The 21,964-nt window shown below is 47.1% G+C and overlaps 1 protein-coding gene across 5 annotated transcripts in view; it reads right to left on the bottom strand.

Annotated features, from left to right (window-relative positions):
- Window positions 1–21,964, bottom strand: part of LOC8037492 — a 55,046-nt gene that overhangs the window by 25,889 nt on the left and 7,193 nt on the right. For 3 of the 5 annotated variants that reach the window (XM_029971263.4, XM_029971259.4, XM_029971271.4), the window contains exons 8-12: window positions 13,113–13,248; window positions 12,045–12,181; window positions 11,475–11,576; window positions 7,266–7,530; window positions 47–174 (exon numbers count right to left, since the gene is read on the bottom strand). In XM_029971263.4, coding sequence (XP_029827123.2) covers window positions 47–174; window positions 7,266–7,530; window positions 11,475–11,576; window positions 12,045–12,181; window positions 13,113–13,248 — 768 coding nt within the window. The remainder of the gene's footprint in view (window positions 1–46; window positions 175–7,265; window positions 7,531–11,474; window positions 11,577–12,044; window positions 12,182–13,112; window positions 13,249–21,964) is intronic. The other 2 variants (XM_029971264.4, XM_040501470.2) reach the window with 1 other exon arrangement.

Here is a 21,964-nt window from a genome sequence, read left to right as displayed (position 1 = left end):
TTTCTGAAGCACTAAGGGCCGGCAGTTGTGCCAATCCGGGACTAACCTGCTGCTGGGACGCCCTGGACTGCATGTAGGTCTCCGACAAGACGAGCAGCACCAGCTCCGCCCTCTGCGCTTGCCTCCGAAACTCGTTCTTCCTGTTGCTGTCTTTCGCAGACATGCTGTCACTGTCTGCAACAAGAAATTCTTTTTTTTTTGTTTTCCCACACAGCTTGCACTGACTTTAAACATTTCGTCATTTCTCATAAAAATCTCATACCGACTGTAATTCTGGGTGAAAAGCACAAACATGAGAGTAGTTTCTTTCCTACCTATATATTATAGAGTCTAATCTCGTTAATTCCAACTCTCTTAATTCAAACTAACATTCAAGTCCCATCCTATGTGTCTCTATGGGAAGAAAACTCTCGAAAATTCAAACTCTGCTTTGTTCAAACAAATTTTCAGTCTCGCTCGAGTATGAATTAACGAGATTCGACTGTAGTTCTCAAGAAGATATCAACTTTATCACAAATGTTTCTGCCCAACTTTGTTTACAATGCCCATTTAATGCGCGATAACTAGGATTCTGCATTTTCTGAGTTTATTTTTGAGCAAAATCGGGGGGTGTTTCTGGGAGTTCTTTTTTTCCCCCCAAATTCTGAGTTTTTTGGAGCATTCGTTTACGACGCTCGAAATTCCGAGGTTTTAGGGGTGTTTAGCATTTCAGGGTGTCCAACTTCAAATAGGCTGATGTTTGAGAGCAGCAATAAAAGACAGTGTAGCGGCAGATACAATTTTATTCAGTCTATATTTAGAACATTTGTAGCAAAAACAAATGCTTGTTACAACTTGTAATATATACAAAATCACATATGGGCTTACACTTTCATTGGCCAGCCAATATTGCAAACATCCGTGATGAAACTGAAATCTAGTTACAACTTGTAATATATGCAGGCGTTTATGTCAACTTCTTGTCCCTGTCTATTTTTTCGGTTCTTGTTTTTGATCATGAACCAACTGGCCCAAATTGCCCCTATTGCGACTGACTGAATCTCGAATTTCTGCCGTCAACGAGGACGACAGGGGAATGTGTGCAAAGGTTCGGTCTGCAACCAAAGGAGGTCACGGGAGGGCGACTGAAGGTCTTAGAAAGAAAGGGATCCGGGAGGAAGGCACCCGCTTGAACTGGCTACGAATCGGCCTTGGTTCGGCCATTGTCGCGAGGAGGACGCCTATTTTTTCTAATAAGAGTTCAAGGACATACTTTTTAAGCCTTTGGAGAGAGGAAAGTGGAACCAACAAACTTGGAAACAATAAAAAGTGGATGAAGAAAGCGTCTTTCGAGTCCTGGAGGAAGTTTCTTTTCTTTGCAACTGAGTTTCGGAATTCTGAGTTCTTTGGATATAAATCCGAATTCAAAATATTTTTACCAGCGAGTATTTTGCGGATTTTACCGGATTTATACGGAAACACAAAACCCTAGTGATAACCTTTTCTAAAATGATGCTAAAATTGTAAGCACGTTTTTGTCGCATTCTCTACTATTCGTAGAATGTTTAGTGCAACAGTTGCTATGGCACTAAGTTTTCTGGAAATCCAAAGTTGCTGTGGCAAAGTACAAAGTTGCTGTGGCACTAAGTATTCTATTCATCGACAACTGTGGCACTAAGTATTCTACAAATAGTAGACGCTGCAACAGAAACATGATTATAATTTTAGCATCATTTTAGAAAAGGTTATCACATACATATTAAAATTCATTGACTGAAAATTAGAAGAAAGTCGTTAAAGTTATTGCCATTTACAAAAACTTCTACGTAAAAGTTTCCAGAAATGTTAAGTCTTGTTGCACTTTCTGATGAATGAGGCATCCTAGCCCGAAAGTATCCAGTTCCATATTCTAGATCCAAAAATACTGCGAGCAAACATTTTGTGCTGTAACGAAAAAATTAATTCTCAGAAAACAAGACTTTTTGAAGCATGCTCATAAAAACTTTCAGCCTTTTTACTCAAGTGAAGAAGGAAGACCAGCGAAGCTGTACGACGGTGGGAATAAAGTAATGGCCGGTCGCAAGTCAACAAACCAGAGTGGAAAGGCTCGAAAGGTTGCGCCATCTATGAGCAACGGCCGGGAAGCGGACAACCGGCCTACACAACACTCTGGACAGCTACTGCCATCTATGAGCGACGGCGGCAACCAGAGTTTTGTGTCGACATTTCTTTGCGGGGGACACAATCCTGGGGAAACTAGCCCTTAACAGCTCCGCCGTAAAAAGATAAAACATAAAGCTTGGAATCTGGTATGTAACTAGGTAATTAAATACACACATTTTGTGTATGCATTTACGCAGGTTGCTTTAGAGCTTACTTGCACCTGCAGCAGTAACTGTTCCAAAGGAAAACCCTAAAACAAATGTCACATTCATCAATGCCTTATTGCGATTATTGAGTGGAAAGTTTTTTCGCCGACGAGGAGAGCGCATTGAATGCGCGTGCCTACGTTCCCAGCATTCTCCTCGGTGCTCGGATAATTTGGCAAAAGGTCTATTTGAGCGTGTAAAGATGCGTTTGGTAACTTAAAGACAAGTCCAAAAGACGGGCAGCTGACCGATGCTTTATAAGAGCTCTGTCTCATAGTTTCTGGAATTAGGAAAATCTACGGATTAAAAAACTATCTTTCGCTCGATCATGCCGCCAAAGACCAAGGAGCATGGAATCCATGCAGCGTGCCTGTGCTGCGTACGGGACACATTCTGCGCAGGACACGAGCGGAAACCACACTCCATGTGCGCTTTTCATTGCGCACCAGAGACATTAGCCAGGGCGAGACGGAGCAAATGAGCGCACATTCTCGAGGCTGCTATCATCAGCGGAAAAAACACAAATGAGGGTGTGTCCAGACCTCGTTCATTCTTCCCTCGCTGTAGCTGAACTATACCAACGTGCTCATTGTACCGAATTTCTAAAGCAGGTTTGCTAGAAGCAACGCCGATCGAGTCATGACCGTATGGATTCGATTTAAATGTTTCTAAGAAACCCAGGCAGAGATTACGTTGATGGGGGCAAACAATAGAACATTGACACCAAGATCTGCTCGGTGCAAGGTGTCTCGAGAGTTTCCACAAGGTCGAGGAAGATGGGCACACACACACAGTTATTACCTTTTTCAAATTTGCAATTCTGAAAGCTGCCTCAGACGTTACCTCGTGACCACTCTATTCACTTGCAACAAATTGGTGCCATCTGTCCGGATCCTTCTCTCATCTCCAAATAATTGTCATAATGTTACGAGTGACCATTTCTCATAGTAGATTTATCTCGCAAATCCTGCAAAACTGCCAGTCTATACACTCCGTGCGAAGCGACTGGCGCGCCGCCGCGCGGCCGGTACCGAAGGTAGGCAGTGAGCACCCCAGAGAAAACGAAACCGAAACCACGCCGCGTACGTTGGTACGCGTTGAAGTCGGAGTGGTGCTGTTGCGCTGGGTTCACAGCATGAAGTGCTGCGTCATGAAGTGCTTCAATAGTTATGCGTCGTATCTCCTGGAGACAAAGTTTCCCAGTTTTTCACCTCGCCGATGTTTTGTGGGACAGCGACAACGATGGAGCCGTGCCGTACGACGCGAGAAATTTGGTGTCCCAATCATGTCTGCCACTGTGTCGGCACGGCTGACATATTCTACACTGCCGCTTTGCGCCCTGCGTTCGTTTTCGTACCAGTAACGCCTACATGTGTCAGCGCCGATGGGACGAAGTGAAATGCCATCCCACACTCGCGGGTATGCAGTACCAATTTCGTTGGAGGAATGCCCTCCGAAGAAGTTTCGTCCCCATCGTACGTGTCGATGATATTTCCAGACAAACATGGCACGCAATCTGTACTTCATGAAGAAAGATTTGAACGGTAAAAAAAGTGACAAATATAAATCTAAAGAAAACAACCATGAATCTAGGAATCACTGGAGAATCGGCGTTTGAGTATGCAAGTTTATGTGGTGTGCTTTCTTTCTTGATCAGCCTCCTTTTGGATGTGGAAACACTGACACCCCGAGTTCTGTAGACAACAATATTTTTTTCTCGGCTTTAGAGCCACCTATCGCAAAGTGGTTTGAACTGGAAGTACCGTCCACTGGTCCCTTCCTACCTGTAAAGTGTGCACCTCCCACGATGAGTGGTATTTTCTGACAGCCTTTGACGGTCAAAGCCAGTTCCCATTTAGTTACGCCGCCCAAACTAAATTTCCACCTGGTTTCGCTATGCCAACTATTTTTGTTATAATAAGTGTTGTGCCAAGTGCAGTCATGTCAAAGTACCTGTGGGCCGAAAATCAGCACCTCGCACAACAGGTTATTACACAACAGCTGACCGCAAAAGCCCTTGGCGGCCAAACCGTGTTGGCCGACAACTTCGTTTTCTCGACTTTGGAACCACCTTTCGTAAAGTTGTTTTAATGGGAAGTACAGTCCACTAGGGGCCCATATGACAAGAGCGAATGACATTTTAGCGAACGGCGACATTTGAGCGAATGGTAGTTTTAGCGAATAACGGGGGCGTGCGTTAACCCATCCGTCGCGCTGCGCTTTACGCCGCTTCGCGGCGACAGTCTGCGGCAGCTCATTACAAAAATACGAACTCACTTGGCCCACCCGAAAACGCCGCTTCGCGGCGTCCGACTTTTCGCTAAAGTGTCGTTCGATGAAACGTGGGCGTTCGATGAAACGTGGGCGTTCGATGAAACGTGGGCGTTCGCTAAAACGTCATTCGATCAAGTGAGTGCCTCCCAGTCCACTAGTCCCTTCCTACCTCTAAAATATCCACCTCCCCCGACCAGTGGTATTCTCTTGACAACCTTTTCATGGTCAAAACCGGTTCCCATTGAGTTACGCCGCCCAAACCAAATTTTCACCTGATTTCCCTATGCCACTTTTTTTTTTTTTTTTATAATAAGTGCTGTGTCATGTTACTGTCAAGTCCAAGCACCCGTGTGCCCAAATCTGCACTTTGCACAGCTCGAAATAACACAACATTTTGGGTCCAATATTGGATATACCGTACAGCTTTATTTCTTCATTCGTTATAAACAACTATCACAACTGCTATATTAATGAAACTTGGCACACTTGGTGCAAAAATTTAGTGGACATCTCACTCGCCTCCAATATCATCGTTCCAGCAGCCCTACGTTTACAGCGACGAGCGAAATAAATTTCCCACTCAAAGCAATTATCGTGGCGGCCGTCTTGCTTTTCGGAAAATTGCTCCAACTCCTTTTTTGGCCACAACTAGAGAAATTCCCCCGAATAACGACTAAAACTCAATATATAAGAAGAGGAGAACAGCTAAATGCCCTTCTTAGGTCTGCCCCAGCATTCATGCAACGTCACCCTCAACGTATCGGCTCAAAAAGCAAAAATTCCGTCCGTGCGCGCTTCCGCCACCACAGCTTGGCACGCGAAAAGGCGCCGCAGGCTGCTGAACGCGCCTCACGGTCGAACGCCAGCTCCTCCGCTAGCGGCGCTGCGCGCGTTTTTCAAAGCGCCCCCTATAGTTCCCGCACGGAGTGTATAGTCGCTGACACCTAGTAGCAGGTCTGGGTCTGGCATCCTCTCCTCACCTTCCTCCGAGATTTAGCTGCGCGTGAACCAAGTGTTACAGAGGCAGAAAGCTCGAGGCAGAGTATCTCCTGGGTTGCCCACCCGTCACCGACTATTACCATAAAATCCGGTTAAGAACGCCCACTCAAAAAGAAGAGAGAAATCGTGAAAAATATGGGGTAAGCCATCTTTCAAGATGCGACGGTGAAATTGTAAAACAAAAATTAGCGATAAACATTGGAGCCCCTCTACAAGCCAGGCGAAACGAGAACCGATCTCACGGGTCGTGAACGGAGCAATTTCGCGTTTTACGGTGCAATAAACATGCGAGTATTCACTACAAATTCTTGTTACAGAAGCAGGCACCACAGACGCAGACGCGGCAGATCAACACTTCACCGAGCTTCACCGAGAACCTGCTACAGACTGAAGTGCCACGAAAACCAATCTCTTGCTTGCAAATCGTGGACAAAAGTGCGGGATCCCACCGCAAACTAGTACGTCACAAGAATGGACACTGCAGATTGCAGACGTGGCAAACTTGCGTTTCACAGTGTGATAGACAAGTGGGAAACTACTACATATATAGTACTTGTGTATTGCGGGAACCGACATTGTGTGTGCAGATCGTAAACAAAAAAATGTGGGAATGATCTACAAACTCTCGCGTCTCTTCCCGCAGAAGCAGCAGATTCGCATGTCACGGTGCAATCTCTTGGGGGGGGGGGGGGCATTCATACGGGATTTTAAGATAGTTTTCCACAATCTGTTAGCCGATAGATGGCGTCAGTGTGCCAGCGTGCTCCCCCGTCGCAAGCAATTGCAATGCAGTCCATTACACTCAAACTTCCGAACCAGCCCTGGCATCGCAGCAAGCACAACCTGAGAGGGATTTCCTCCTCTCATATGGCAAGAGCGGTCATTGGCGAGGTTTCGCAGCAGATCCCCAAGTGCATCTCCTGCCGGGTCGTCGCGGCTGATGTAACGCAGTCACCCCGTGACACCGTGACGCCTAGCGGAGAAATTTTCTCACTAAATTTAGCGGTAACATTTCTCCACTAAATTCAGCGGAAAAATTTTTCCGCTATACTTAGAGGAAAAATTTCTCCGCTAAACATCCCGGTGCGACGTGATGCGACATCCAACATTATTAGATCAACTCGGTTACGGAACTGTCCATGGACGCCGCTTCCACAAGCGATACCCCTCCCCCTCTCACCCCCCGGTCTGCCTCCCGTCGTTCGATGCACCACCGTTTTGCAAACGGCTGTTACGGTAACTGCGGTGCGTTCTATGCAATACATGTTTTGAAGCGCCGAATCTAGATGCCACTTCACCATACTATATGAAATACAGTTTTGAAACAAAACTCAAGATGGCGCTTCAAACGACCAGAGGCGAACTGGAAAGAGAGAGGGGGGTACCACAACTAAGCTCATCCAATAACGTTGGCGACACCGTGACATCATGCGGGACTAAAATGCTACACAACACCGCGACTTCGCGTGATGCCACATCACGTGACATTGTGGTCAGTGTGCACTGTGATTGTGCAGCAGCGGCTCGGCTTTTGCCTCCACTTACTTGCAGTACAACTCAATAAAATAAGATTTTTTTTTTTTTTTTTTGAGATGCAAGCAAAGGCAGGAGGAAGAGAGGGGGGGATCTGCCAGAGGCACTTGCCGACAGTGTCCATGCTAGAGGAAAATTGGAAGGACGGGACTCTGAGGAGCGGGGGCGGCCGTGCGGGCTGGCTGAAGCATCCGTCCAACGGACCCTGGCTCTCCTGCGAGCTGAAGACCGGCACGCCGGCCATCGGTGTCGTGGGAGTCGTGTTCGAGCTGCTCGGGCTGGACGCGCCAGCGTTCTGCGACGAGGAGGTCAGCACGTCCAGCGAGCACCAGGCCTCGTAGCAGTTGCGCTCCAGGAGGGACTGCAGGCGGGCACACTGCGACCGGCAGAAACCCGTTTGCTCATTTCTCTGGCCGACCAATACAGCGGCCATACGGGAGAAAAGAAGTCTGTTTTTCGGCCCACGTAATGCACTGCAAAACGCCAGAACTCCGTGCGAGAATGCGACGCTGGCGGTCGTGATGGAACACAAAAGTTTGAGCACATGATGTTACCTGGATTCAAAGATAAAGAGAAACAAAAGTTCTCCATGAGCCGACGTCCATTTAAGCCCAATACTATTGCCAAAACAAGGAATGACATTGCGGGCACACGCAGCATGCGTGTACTCCAGCAAAAAAAAATCTTAACAGCAAGAAAGAAAACAATATCTTCCTTTTTGTTGGTAAGTGTTTTTCACCGACATAAAGGCCACATGGGTCCACAATCTTGGTTCTTGTTTGGACAATATTAGGCTTAAGTGGACGCCACCTTGTAAAGGAATATCTTTTGATCCAAGTAACGTCACATGCTCAAACTTTCACATTCTACCCCAACCGCTAGCGTCACATTCTCACAAAGTTCCAGCTTGCTGCGATTCATTTAAGCAAGTCGAAAACCGAGGCGCTCTCACAAATGTCCGATGCTTCGTTTCACCGTAGCTTGATTAAAATGGAAAGGTTCTACCCCTTGGAGCCAATCGGAGCGACAGAGACAAAGCATGTGACAGCCCTCATGGGAGGAGGGGGAGGAGGGAACTCCCCCCTTATCCTTTTTGGTTTGTCCCAGAGATCGCATCTGTCCCCGTCAGAGGCTAGCCCGTCACCCGAAATTCCTACAAAGGCAGCTCTCCCCTCTCCTGTCCACAGCTTTGACAGCACAACTAGTCAGATAGAGCCTAGCATAGTCCTCCCAAAAAATGTTAGGGTTTCTTTTATCACAAAAATAAACTGCGTGGTTGAACGCTTGGGGCTCATTCTCGGCCCAAATGTAGCCCTAGGGGTCCGAACCAGATGTTAGAGTTTCAGCACGAACCGTTATCTTACTCAAAAGTTATAAGTGAATTGTTGAAATTTTCTATGGGAAAATGGTGGTTGTCGGCACACTGGAATACATGAAGCTGAAGTGCGCCAGTTACCGAAAGCGAGCCCCATTTTTCCATTGAAATTTTCGGAAAAATCAGCTACTATTGACACCGATTATAACGAAGACGGTTATAACGAAATAGCGGCTACAGCGAAACGATCACGACTTCCCATTCCCGCTTGCACTTTTTCAATGCATTTGTGTCTGTTTTTAGCGAAGGAAATTGAGCGGCTCCCGCAGATATCGTGAAAAGAAACTTTGTGATAATTTTAAAAAATAATAAAATTTGGAAAGTTTACTAAGTCTCAGACCGCCACACTTTGCTGCCGCGGCCAAGAAGCTACCGCGATCAGCGATTTCCAATTCCCGCCGACTTCAGATGCTGGAGAGGCCTCTGGCGGCAGTCTCTGCAATGTCGTCTGCTCCCCGGTTCTTATCTGAGAAGCGGCTTTACCGCATCGCATGCGGAGAAGCCGTCGCTGTATGCCAATAGGGGTGTTCAGAGCGCCAGCAATAACGTAGATTTAGCTTAGATTTAAGAGAGGGAGCAGTAAGTACGCCTGCATTTGATTGTCGCGTCACCAGTGTGGCGAGGTAACAGGGCGGAGAGGCGGACACGTTTGCAGAAGGTGAACGCTTTTGAGTTCTGACTCCTTGCATGTGGCAATTCGTTTTGAAAACGCGGCCCACACACCACGTGACCCCGACCAAGCGGTTGCCCCGTCTCTTACATCTAGGCTCTCTATAGCGACGGCAGAAAAGCTTGAGCGCAAACTCAGTGCCATGCGCGGTTCTTTGTTTGCTTCGTGATCCGTGTCGGCGTCTCGTCATTCAGGTCACTCTCGCACAAAAGTGTACTTTGCTCAAGCCCCGATTTGGCGAATCGTCGCCACTCAACGATGAAGATTCCCGGAACTGCTGGCACCTTGAAGGGGAGACGAAGCCAATCTCCTTGAACCAAAAGCGTGCCATCCTCGACGAAGTGCGCATAAACGTAAAGAATGCCATCTACCGCCGGCATCCTCCTCACAGCTGTGGACACGGTCCGTAATAGCAGGACCATTTTCGATCGGGGCTTCTCGCAGGTGCAAGAAGCAGCTCCGATCTAGCATAGGACGCGTGCAGGGAAGCCTCGACCGCTTTCTGCAGGCTCGATAAACATGTGCCCGAGACAAACCGTGTTATCGTTTTCTTTTTTCTTTTATGTTATTTGTACGAATTTATATACAATGAAGATGCGGATATAGCGAAGCGATTTCCAATTCCCGCTGACTTCGTTATAACCAGTCTCGACAGCATAACTTTTGAATGATGGTAAGTTGCGGATCTTTGGCCTCTGAACTTCTAACACTATAATTGGGGGAGAAAGAGCGCTGGGCAATGCACAGTTTATTGCCCTTTTTGGGGGCTAGTTGGCAGGAAAGACTGCCAAGGTGAGAACAACGGCACTTTGGCCTCTTGCGCACCTCGAGGCGCGTACAGTCAAAACACGATGCAAGAAACGAGTGGCGGAGGCATCCCAGGCATCCCGGACATGCCCTGCCATTCTCATTGTGTCAGTGACGAGTGAACTCCTCGACAAACTGCGCATGTACTCGGGGGAACACCCGGGTTCCCAATGAGCGAGTTCCAAGTTTTGACCAAATCCTTGTGCACGCATCCTTGCGCCATGTAGAGCGTCAGCACGCAGCAACACTGCCACATTGAAAGAGCACTAAGTGGTTCAAGTTTCAAGATATGAGACAACATTTTCGCGAGCGTCCCAACTCCCTTGGCTGCAGCTGTCCAAAATATTTTTAGAGGTTTATAGGGGAAAATCCCAACAGGGACACTGCGCTCGTGTTTTAAGCTGTCAAAAAATGTTCGGCGATCGGCTACATAATCTAATTTTGACGCGGCAGATTTACTGGACATTCCAAGCGATCCGTGGATGTAGTGGCACCGTTTCTTCATTTTCGACTGCCAATAATCTAAGCTGCAGTTAAAGGGCAACTCCGCTCGATTTCGGAAATTTTGAGATAGTGGATGATATAAACGTGAAAAGTACTTCAAAACAACCCTAGACCGTTTGTCTCATTAAAAGCAAAATATTTTTTGTGCGATCTTGTTATTTACCATAATCGCAAACCGAAACTGAAACTTCGGCACAGCCGGGCAACATTGTACCCTCAACGATAGTTGCATGGGCACCCACGTGGAATACAAGGGGTCACGTGATCTACTAGCGGTAACCCAAGAAAAACGCGGATGCGAGGGGAAGGGCAAGGAGGGAGGAGGGAGGGCGGCAACCCTCCCTCCTCCCTGCTCCCTGTTCGCGGCGGCGAACAGGCAGCAACGAAGCAGGCTATGTAGGCGGCAACCCAGGCAACAACCCAGGCGGCTCGTCGGTTGGCACCGGTTCGCAGGTGTGTCAGCGAAACTCATCCCGTCATCCTGTACAACCTTCTCTCCCTTTTTTTGTTTCTCTTGTTCTCATTCATTTTTTTCTTTTTTGTCTGTCTCGCCCACTGATCTTTATTGTAGTAGGCTCGCCTCTTTGCTTGCTCAAACGTGGAGCGCGTCCGTAGCGCCGCCCGGTAAGCTCTCCCTGGAAATAAAAATACTAAGAAAAAAACTGTGTATGCAACAGACGTCAGCCACAACGGAAATACAACGTTGGCCGCGCCGCACGTCGCCCGCTAAATTAGCGGATTTTGGTGACTTCGCGCGTCTCAGTTTTTGTCGGCCGGTTTAGTGATCTTTTAGGCGGTATTACGTTATAATATTTGATATTCGGTCTCTCTAGATGATACTAAAGAGAGCCACAGTGTTTGGTAACAACCGAGAATGAAGCGGAGTTTCTCTTTAATTCTATTCATTTTCAGAATCCCCTCGGACTTCTCCCGTCAAGGTGTTGCACTTCGCGCATCGACTTACGAAATCCTTATCTTGCGGATGGGCACTGATGATGACAAATGGCCGGCCATCTGGACAAATCATTGGTGTTCCACTGTCCGCAGGTGCAATCACAGATTTCTCCTAGAAGAAAAAGAGTGTGCATTGTGGAAGAGATTAGAACCACAGGGTTGTCATCATCATGCATGGGAGATGCAGATAGAGGTTTTTTGCATTTGTTTCCAGCACGATCGTGCGCAAATAGTCACCAATTACTTCTCGAGCATAAAATCGACCTTCGATGGTATTCATTCCAAATGTGCGCAACATAAAATCAGCCAAAACCAACGTAAATCACCGTGCATGAGAGTACAAAACTATTAATAAAAGAAATGGCACTATGTCGCCTTTCCTCGTCGCCTATATCAAAGACGCTGGCGACAACACAAGCGGTGTTCCCGTCAAATCTGAAATCATACCTAACGAGATATTAGTAGCAATCATGGATGCCAAGCGTTTGGCCGGATTTCAGTTCTTATTCGACAGACTTTCCCGAACAGCTCAAAGCAGGAGGCGCTAGCGACTTGCCCTTTGGGCCAGTGGGAGACTCACCGAAAAGGAGTGGGGGTAGGGGAATTCCTCCCTGCACTGCCTCAGACTGGAGAAGATGTCGCTCGCGACGCGTTCCACCGATCTCTTCTCCCAAACCCTCAGGCTCTCTTCCTCCTCCCCGTCGCTCTCGCGGGAACCTGGGAGTGATCAGCGCCGTCTCAGACTAAGTCCAGCGTGCGTGCTGGATCCGTGCACAGTGAATGAGATCTCCACTTTCAGTCAATAATTTGGACGAAACAACTGGTCATCAAGAGCGCGGAAACTCGCCATCTAACGTACACAACTGGCAGGACCATTTTAAATACTAAAGTGCAAAAGACAAGGATGGAACAAAGGTACGGAGAGGACAAACGCTTACTATCGACCGAGTGTTTAATGCGTGAAAAGAGATAGACGAAAATTAAACAAAAAAGAGAATGACGAAAATGAAGGCACAGTGGAAGGGTGAGTCTGCCACCATCTTGGGTGGCGAACCTCTTCCGAAAGATATACGCGAAGGGGTCAAAAAAGGTCCTAAATTTTGTGTAGAAGCTAAACAGCGAGGATTTGATAGGTTGTATAACATCCCCGACATAGCTGCTAAAGCCCGAGAGAATGATAGACCAAGATATGTAGCGGACTGCGTGGACGTGCTGTCGGGAGGAGGCCTTCAGTGCAAAAGGAAGATGAATGTATCTCACATTGCTGATCATTTCCGAGAAAACAAGGTTAAATCTGCCGATCTCACACAAGGAAGGAGGTTTGTTGTGGCAACTAGAGATGTCTACGTTAATAAAGCTTGGTTCATAGTAGACTACAAGGTTGAAATTTTATGCAGTGTGGAACACCTACAGACAATCACCGGGTGGGGTCCCAAAGATATGGTTATCAAGGATTGGCGAGGGTCACACTTTATCTCGAGAATAGAAACGAGCCCACTTGCACGCAGGCCCCAGGTGACTCAGTTGCGGTTAAGAGAATATCTAGGGTGACTACCAGTCACCCTACCATCGCTGCCTTTGCCAGAAACTCCCAGAGAATTGACCGGTCAAAACTGCATTTGGAAGGATTTCGGGGAAACAGGCGTACCTTGCTGGACCTCGCTGGGTTTCCTCCAGTCGATGTACTGTATGGATGCAAACTGTATGGCAAGGTGGTTCGGGGGCCACGTCCTCAGAAAGTTGACGGGAATGACAAATTTTCCAATGTAGTCGGCCAGCTTCACCTGCACGCAACGACAAATGCATCTGCTAGCAACCTAATAAGAACAGAATAGAATACAATAGAAATGCAAAACAATGCAAGCTGGAGAGTCGCATTTAGCAGGAGAGGCCTGTCAATATCTAGTCACAGCCAGCTGTTAAGTAACACAGAGTCAAGCACTTTGCGATTCATTCTGGCGTTCTCCTCGACCCACGCTCTCACTTCCCCCACCGATGATCTCACTTCCCCCACCATTAAGCAGTTCCAAGGCACAAATGCATGACCACTACAGTGGCTGACAGGACCCGGCATTTGCTCCCCCTCCAGTGCACGCTGTCTTTGATAACACTGGGTCGTATGCACAGCCAAAGCCTGGTGAAAAGCACCTGCTGAAGCATCCCTGGGGTTCGGACGTACCACCAAATTATTTTTCAACTTTCGTGACATGTTTGGGATGCTAGGACTCCAAGCTTCCAGCATGCTGCTTAAGCACACCATGCCACTGGTCATTCGCGAGTGACGACAACTGCCCATACTCATTGGCCATCAACGAAAATCCTATGCAGTAAAATTTCCATTCTCATACCACTTATTCTAGCACAAAATTCATGTCGTGGTCCCTTTAGCCTGTTGTTGACCATAGTATCCTACCCACCCAAATACATATCGTGCCAAAGAGTTTGATGGCAGTTATTACGCCCAAGTTACTCACTGTCCCCGTGCGAAATTTGGACAAAGTTGCAAACGAAGAATGTATGGTTAAGTAAAATATCCCGCAATGTGAAAGGCCCACTGGGAGCGCGTGGCTGAGACGGTGCCTCATGGTCGCGCTGTGCATCCTCTGGGCAATCCGGACTACTCGGGGCTCGGCTAAAGCGCAACATGCGCTTACCAGTTTCAGTTTCACGACTGAGAACAGCTCGTCAGCGTCATGCCACGACTATGTCCTACTGATGCCTGTCCAAGAGAGACCGGCCTGAGCCAAAGCGATTATTCCGACTCTGTTAAAGTGCAAGATATGTGCCATCCTTTTAGCCATTGAATGCGGTCTTCAACGAATTTTATCACTCTCGTATTAATATTTGTTTATTTGGCAGTGCCTGTCCCAACATTTTATGCCAGAAAAAAAAAAAACAATAAAAAAAAAACAGCAATGACTAGCTTGTTTCGAGCCTCCATGACCATATCGCCTGAAGCGCGTGCAGCGCCCCTAAAATTGCATGGTTCATTTTTACGGTGAAAAAAACCGCGTAAATTTTTTGGGGGGACATGCTGTACTTGCAAAGTAAAGCACAGCCAGTTACAGAGAAACAAGAACAGTGTTTTTCAGCCCGGGTAAATAAACTACAATGCGTCATAGAATGCTCCAACATCGTGAGGACGTGATGTGAGTGGTTGGGAAAGAATGTGAAAATTTGAGAACATGACATTACTGGGATCAGAATATAATGAAGAGAAACTAACGTTCTCTATGAGCCGATATCCAGCTAGACCTTATTTCGTCAAAACAAAAAATGACATTGTCGATGCCTCTGGCAGCTATTTCACTGAAAGAAACTTGTCAGCAAGAAAGAAAATAAATGCCCTCTACTTAACTTTTAACATGATCAAATTACTTGTGTTAAACTTAACACTTAACTTTTTAACACAATCTTTCACGATGCCCTTTCATTCCTCTATACAGTGTTTTTTTTGTGTTTTTTAGTTTTTGTATGTAATGCCCTGGGGACAATCGGGGGTGCATCCGTTATTTCGGGAAATGGCGGCAAATATGGGATGATGTCAAGTGGCCACAGAGTAGATGTTTTACTCTCGCTGACAAACTGTTTAACAGAGTCAACTTATAACTTAGGACTTGTGCCTTATAAGTTATAAAGCACTTATATTGTTTTGGTTTTATAGCCACCATTACTTCACTCAAAGAAATGGCCGGATGAAATTTCGAAAGATGACAGCACGTTGTCATATGCCATTTTTTTTATTAGTAGTTGGTGAACGGTTATACTCGGAAGTTGTGTACTCTAGTACTGGGAAAGACAAGGACGCGAGTGTGTGGTCCTTGAAAGAGGTCAATTTCACCGAGCGCAAGGTACTGCCCGAACCAACCCGCTCATCCTCATGTCTTTCTCGGCACTTTACACAACGTATGTAGTGTGGTTATTGCCTTCCGAGAATGATAAAAGAGACGTTATATTCCTAACGAGCGTGTTGGTAAGCTGCTGTGGAAGCCTGTGGCCACGCAGCAGCTTGGACGTTGTTCCAAGTTGGTGACAAGACAAGTTTGGCCAGTGGATGTCAAAAATAACAGAGTGATCTTGGCTTGCCCAAAAGACACTTCTTGTGCTCTTTGTCTATCACTGTTTTTATAGGGGGCTGCCTTATACCCCGCCAAAAAGGTCACAGGAATTTGGGGAATGTACTTCCAAACTTGGGAGTTGTAGTTTGCTTGGAAAGTACCAGAAAAAAAAATACTTTAAGTAAATTACAAGTACACTAAGACAATGTACTTCAAGTAAAGTATAAGTTTTCTAAACCTCACCAAAGTAGTACTTTAAATACAATGTACTTAAACGCTTTCCAGACCACACCCAAAGGCCATCGATCACCGCCAAAGGTCACCGATCACCGATGATAAATGGTTTCCAAGGGCTGTCAAGAAATTAAATTTACTGGGGAGACTTATGTTCCACAATCTCGTGGCTAACCAAATAACTCTTGTTCCAATTTTAACGTAGGTTTAAGCTTTATCACAAGTTGGTGGGCAGTCAAAAATAGTCCTGGGAACGCTGGTTGCACTAGTCTAGCGTGGCTAAACTGGTTGCATCAGTCTTTGTAACAAAGACGGCATTATTTACATAATTCAACTGTATCGTGGCATATTTTTAGACCTCAAGAGCACATGGGACACTTTAAATTATGTTATAGACGTCACCACAGCCATATTTAGAGGGTGTTTGGCCATTCATTGGGAAGTATAGGAGGCAAATAAAAAAACGCCATTGGCCGAAAGCGGGCTGGTTGTGTTCCAGGGAGTCTTCACAAATTTGAATGTGGCCAACCAGAAGCCAGAAATAATACCCTGGCGGTGGTCGTAAGAAACAAAATAAGTGCAGTGGCAGAACTGACAAACAGTGATCTGGAGCAGTTTTCGTAGGGGGGAACAACGGGTTTTGGCGCAGAGATTCCCACTTTTGAAGCAAACAATATTCAGCTTTCATGACAAAAATTCTTATATGATATCTTTAAAAGTTAGCCTGTGGAAAAAACTTAAAACTTCAGTTGTTGGAATGTTGGGAGACTATTTAAGGTATCATACCTACAGGGGACTTGACCACTACAGATATTAGAGCGCAGCTCTTAGGGGCCTGTTTCCAGCCTGAGCGGCGTCGGCGTCGCCGTCGGCGTAACCGCGCCCCTCCCTCTCCTCCTCCTCCTCCCCTCCTCCTCCTCCTCCTCCCCTCATTGTGTAGTATGGTCCGGGCGGGTCACGTGACCTCGGGGGGAGGGGGTCACATGACCCGTTTCCAGCCTGTGCGGCGTCGGCGTCGCCCCTCCCCCTCCTCCTCCTCCCCCTCCGCTCCTCCTCCTCCCCCGCCAAGGTCACGTGACCCCGGGGGTGACTCCCCTCCCCCCGCCGAAGTCACGTGACGGCCCGCCCAAGGTCATGTGATCCCGTCCCCTCGAGGTCACGTGACCCCCCGGACCTCTGCCCTCCTCCTCCTCCCCCTCCTCCTCCTCCCCTCATTGTCTAGTATGGTCCGGGGGGTCACGTGACCTCGGGGGGAGGGGTAAAGGAGAGGGAGAAGGAGCAGGAGGGGAGGAGGACTAGCAGGCATGATCACGAGGGAGGAGGAGGAATATACCCTCCACTCCTCCTCCTCAAGAGCTGCGCTCCAATTCGGCGTTACAGGAAGTTGTAAACGGCTTTCACTTTTTTTTTATTCATTTATTGAACAATCATACATCAGTAATTTTCCAGATGACTCAATTAACCCATTAAAGGGCAACTCCGCTCAATTTCGAAAAATTTAGGCTTACATGTGATTCCATTTCACAAAGCACTACTAAACAGCTCTACGTCCTCAGATTCGCAAAATGTGGAATATTATTTGACTAATCTTAATTTAAACATCAGCTCATACCAAAACCGAAACTTCGGTTGCGTCAGGCAACATTGGTCTCGTGCCGTCAGAGTCATGGCCACGTCACGTCGAACCACGTGGTCTTGTGATGTTCGTGGGGGCGAGGGACGGGACACGCGACGCGGGCAGGTCACTTCGCATGGCGTGGATGGTGATTGCCCGGGGGAGAGGGGGAAGGGGAGAAGACGAAAGAGGAGAGGGGGAGCGGAGAAACCGACCGATAAGCACGCAGGGCAGCGCAAACTAGCACATCCGTGTTACGGTGATCACGTGGATGCCGTTCAGCCAACACCGGGAGGAGAAACTCATGATGTCATCGTTCAATTTTGCTCTGAGAAGTAAAAACAAACAAAACGTGAGAATGACGTAGTCATGCCTCTGACGTAGTGGCTCAACGTTGGCCGCTCCAACTCCGTCGCATTGAGTGCGCTGACGATTGCGCCTCACGTTGCACGCTAGAGTTGGCAGATCTCGGCGACTTGGCTCGCTTGAAGGTTTGCTGGCCAGTTTATTAAATATATAGACGGAATTAGATCGTAATATTTGACATGGGGTCTTCCTATATGATACTGAAGAGGGCTACATAGTTTTCTAAATATCAAAAATGAAGCCGAGTTGCCCTTTAAGTGTACCGATTTGTGTTTGACGTAAAAACAATGTTTTTGATGTAAAGAATAAGTTTTTGGCTACTTTGTAGCGTTTGTACCATGGCAAGGTAAATGTTGCGAGTTTGACATCAAGGCTACTCTTGTGTGAATGTGTCTCATGCTGCCCTCGCTCGTATTCCACCTGCCACTGTTCTTAGAGCAGCTAAGTGGAGCACAGAGCTACTCTAACTGATCACGAGTAGCGCTACCTGTTCAACCAATCAACGTGAGCACCGTTCGCACAAAAACCAATAACTCTTCGTTAGGCATGTGGAAATAATGGATTTCGGGTAGAAGCAGATTCAAGGTGAATACCGTAAAATCCCGATAGCCAACCTAAAATTGAAAAAAAATTGGGTGAAAATAAGGAGTGGGCTGACTTTTGGTGTGCAACCGAGAAAAGTTGAAAAAAAATGCTACATTTAGATCATGTGTCTTTGTCAAACTTGCTATCGCGGCGAGGGACAATGAAGCAAAGATGACTGTACTTCCCAATCTGCAATGTTTGTTTATATCCCGCAATAGCTAACTAGAAGCATTTACGCCAAGGTCATCCTTGACCAGAACACCGAGATTACTAAGAGTGGGCTATATTTCGGTGTTTAAAAGAAAATACCAGATCAAGCCAAAAATAGGGGTGGGTTACCTTTTGGAAGTAGCCCACCCCATTTCTCAGGATTTTATGGTAGTAGTGGTTTTGGTCAAATATTTTTTAATTGAATATTGAATAGTAGCTGTGCCTCTTTCCATGCCTTTCATTACTGTTATACTATGCTTGTACTGTAGACTATGTACTGTGCATATTTTCTCAGATCTTACAAATTTCGGTATGTGTGCTTAGTGTGGAATGGGCAGATGCGCGGTATTCTACGGTAAGTGCACGGCTGCGCTGCGGCGAAGCGAGTCGCGAGATTGCGGTGTCAGCTCTGCGGGTATTGCTCCTCTGCAGTGCATAAGTGCTTGAAAAGAAGCGCACTCAAGGGGGCTAACCCGCTGCGATCAACACTTTGAAAAGTAGTTACAGTATAGCCCACTTACAACGTAACCGCTTATACAGGGGTGGAACTCATGAAATGTACCTGGGAGCAGCCACGGGAGCAGCTGAAACAGCTGTTATGGAGCAGGTTGGGAGCAGCTAAAACTACGTTCTGGAGCAGGCTAGGAGCAGCTCAGATCAGTTTTCATTGCACTTCAGCTTGCGTCTTAGACAAGCACGGGAGCAATTTCAATCGTACTTAGCAGAACAGATGAACATGAACGGTTAGGGACCTAGGTAGATGGGATAACAGTGTAACAGATGGGATAACTTGAAACTTTGTGAGCCTTAATGAGAATCAAAAAGCCAGTACCCTGTTTCTCAAGATAGCGTCCTTGATATTTTCCGAGCGGCTTTCAGCTGCTCAAAATGCAAACCAGCACTGCTTATCGCACAACCCACACGTGCTTGACATAGTAATTATATGTGCGAACCCCGTGATGTGCGCAAGCAATGGACGTGCAGTTGCACGGAGGAACAGGGCAACAAATTTCGAGTTTATCCTATTGTGCAACTCGATTACGAAGCAGCAGACTACGATTAACGAAGTTATCGTATTTGAAGCGATAAGCAGGAGCAAGGTTAAAGTACGCCGAGCAGATCTATTACTCGCAAAAGAGCTGCTGGCCGGCAAGGTTTCGGATCGGACCGCGTTTCAGTTCAATCAAATCACGATTTATCTTGCGAGAATGCGGTTCCAACTTCTAACGACGAAGTACTAAAAGGAATATCTTGCTCATTTGTTTTCAACTGGCTGACGTCCGGATCCCGGGCCGCAGAGCCTCAGGCAATCTGACGCTTAACGACTCGACCTCACCTCAGCCGACTTGCTTAACCGCTTATGGTTGAAGAATAACAATCCAGTCGCAGGTGGTGTGGCGCTTAGAATCCGAGTTTTTTCGCGCGCTTCCGACTCGGGATACACAGGGAGAATAAACAGAACAAAGGATTGCAAGGCCGACCAGGCTGAACGCGCTCATTGTTGCGAATCGAGTCAATAAAACCGAAACCAAGACAAAATCAAAAGTTTCTTGGCGCACGTTTTGCGATCTGGCGCATAATGGCGCGAGGTATTGGCTGTGGCGCAGTTTCTGCAACATGGCGCAGGATGGCGCAGACATATGCGTCTGGCGCAAAATGGCGCAAATGGCGCAGCCGTTCCACCCCTGTTATAGTGCAGGACCGGGTATAACGCGGCCTTTTTAAATTACCGGTTCGCCTCCCATAGAACTCCATGTAATTACATACCGCTTAAAATGCAGGCGCGCGAAGGGAAATATTGGTTACAGTGCGGTTTCTGGAACAGCCTGCCGACAACGCCGACCAACCGGCGCAGCGAGCAGGCTTCCCTGTGCGACACTAGATAACGGCGCTAGCCGCAAGCGGCACTCGCGGGGCAAGGAGGTTGCTCGAAGAAGCGGGGAGAAGCGAAGAGAGAGGCTTCAGTTGCCATAGCGACTGCATTTGAAACAACCGCAACGACAGACCTGACAGACCAGTCGCAGGTCGAGGAGAAGTGTTTGCGTGCGTTGCATGCCGGTCGCGGGCCGGCTTCTTCTATCCGCAAACACGGCGTCGGTTGTGATCGTCGACATAGACAGCGTGGTGGAAGCGCATCGTTCCGCGTAAAACCGCTATTCTTGACCGTGAATTTTCACTGTGTGTCGCTATGATAATCCAGCACGTACTAGAAGGGAAGATCCACCTATTCGTGCGGCGATGCGTGGCGGCACTCTCAAGACGGCAGAAACGCCCGTGTTGTCGTGTTTGTTTACTTCGACTACAGGGGGCTATGTTGCACATTTTGCACTCCCAGGAGACTTGGGAGAAGGAAGTGCACGTCAACAACGCAGCAAATGCAGATTGGATGTTGATTTTGTTTTCTTCAGTCAACATCCAAGCTGCGTTCGTTGTGTCATTGACGTCACTTCCTTCTCCCTAGTCTCCTGGGAGTCCAAAACGTGCAACATAGCCCCCCTGTGGTGCTTTGTAAGCATTTGTGTTTTCGAACATTGCCCGGATTTCTTATTTGGAGCATTTCATGCCTACCCTCAAGTTGAAGGTATTACTGGTCCGTACCATATAAAAGATGCGAATTTTCACGCGTTTTCATCACCGGAGAAAAGTGATTTGGGTTAGCAATCCTGAACGCTCGCAACGTCCGTCCGCAACCCGCGATGCCGTTAAAAGGCTGCGCCAGGCAAAAGCTGCTCATTTCTTTCAAAATGTGTGACACACTTGAGACGGAACTGTACTAGTCTGGTGAAATAGACTTTCCTCAAACTAAGCTTTATTTTTCATCTAATATAAAATAAATTGTTTTACAAAGGCAAGTTGTCTCATGGCATGTATTTTGGCCTGAAAAATTGATGCTTTGGTTATAGCGCGGTACCGCTTATAGTGCGGATTTTCGCGACTCCCGCGACATACGTTATATGCGGTCTACACTGTACTTCAAACTGGCGAATAATTGTAACTAACATGCAGGTTCCGTCCTATGAGTTTCCAGGAAGAAAACTCCTGGTAATTCAAACTTTGCATTATTCAAACAAAGTTTTGGTACCTCTCAGGTTCAAATTAACGAGATTCCACTGTATGAATATTGCACTTTATTTTGAAGTGAATATCAAATAGCCTATAATTTAAAACTAGTATATAATCATTTGAATATTCGCGCAAACTTACTCTTTGCACATAGCACTTAGGCATCCGAAAAAACAACTGTACTTTCTTCATTTTCAGTGGCATCACCAAGAATACCACGTGCAAGACAATTTGTTTCCTTTCTGAGAACAGCTGCCTTTTGGCGCAGACATGGCGCAAACTGTGAACAAGTGCAACCTTTGGAGCAGCATGTGGCAGGGTTTTCATTCTGGCGCAGTTTGGCGCAAATGACGCAGCAGTTCCACCATT

The sequence above is a fragment of the Ixodes scapularis genome, unplaced genomic scaffold (genome assembly GCF_016920785.2).
Source record: "Ixodes scapularis isolate PalLabHiFi unplaced genomic scaffold, ASM1692078v2 PGA_scaffold13__105_contigs__length_92229423, whole genome shotgun sequence".
Lineage (NCBI taxonomy): Eukaryota > Metazoa > Arthropoda > Arachnida > Ixodida > Ixodidae > Ixodes > Ixodes scapularis.
The sequence above is the reverse complement of the archived record's forward strand: the minus strand, read 5'-3'. Positions and strand labels throughout refer to the sequence as shown.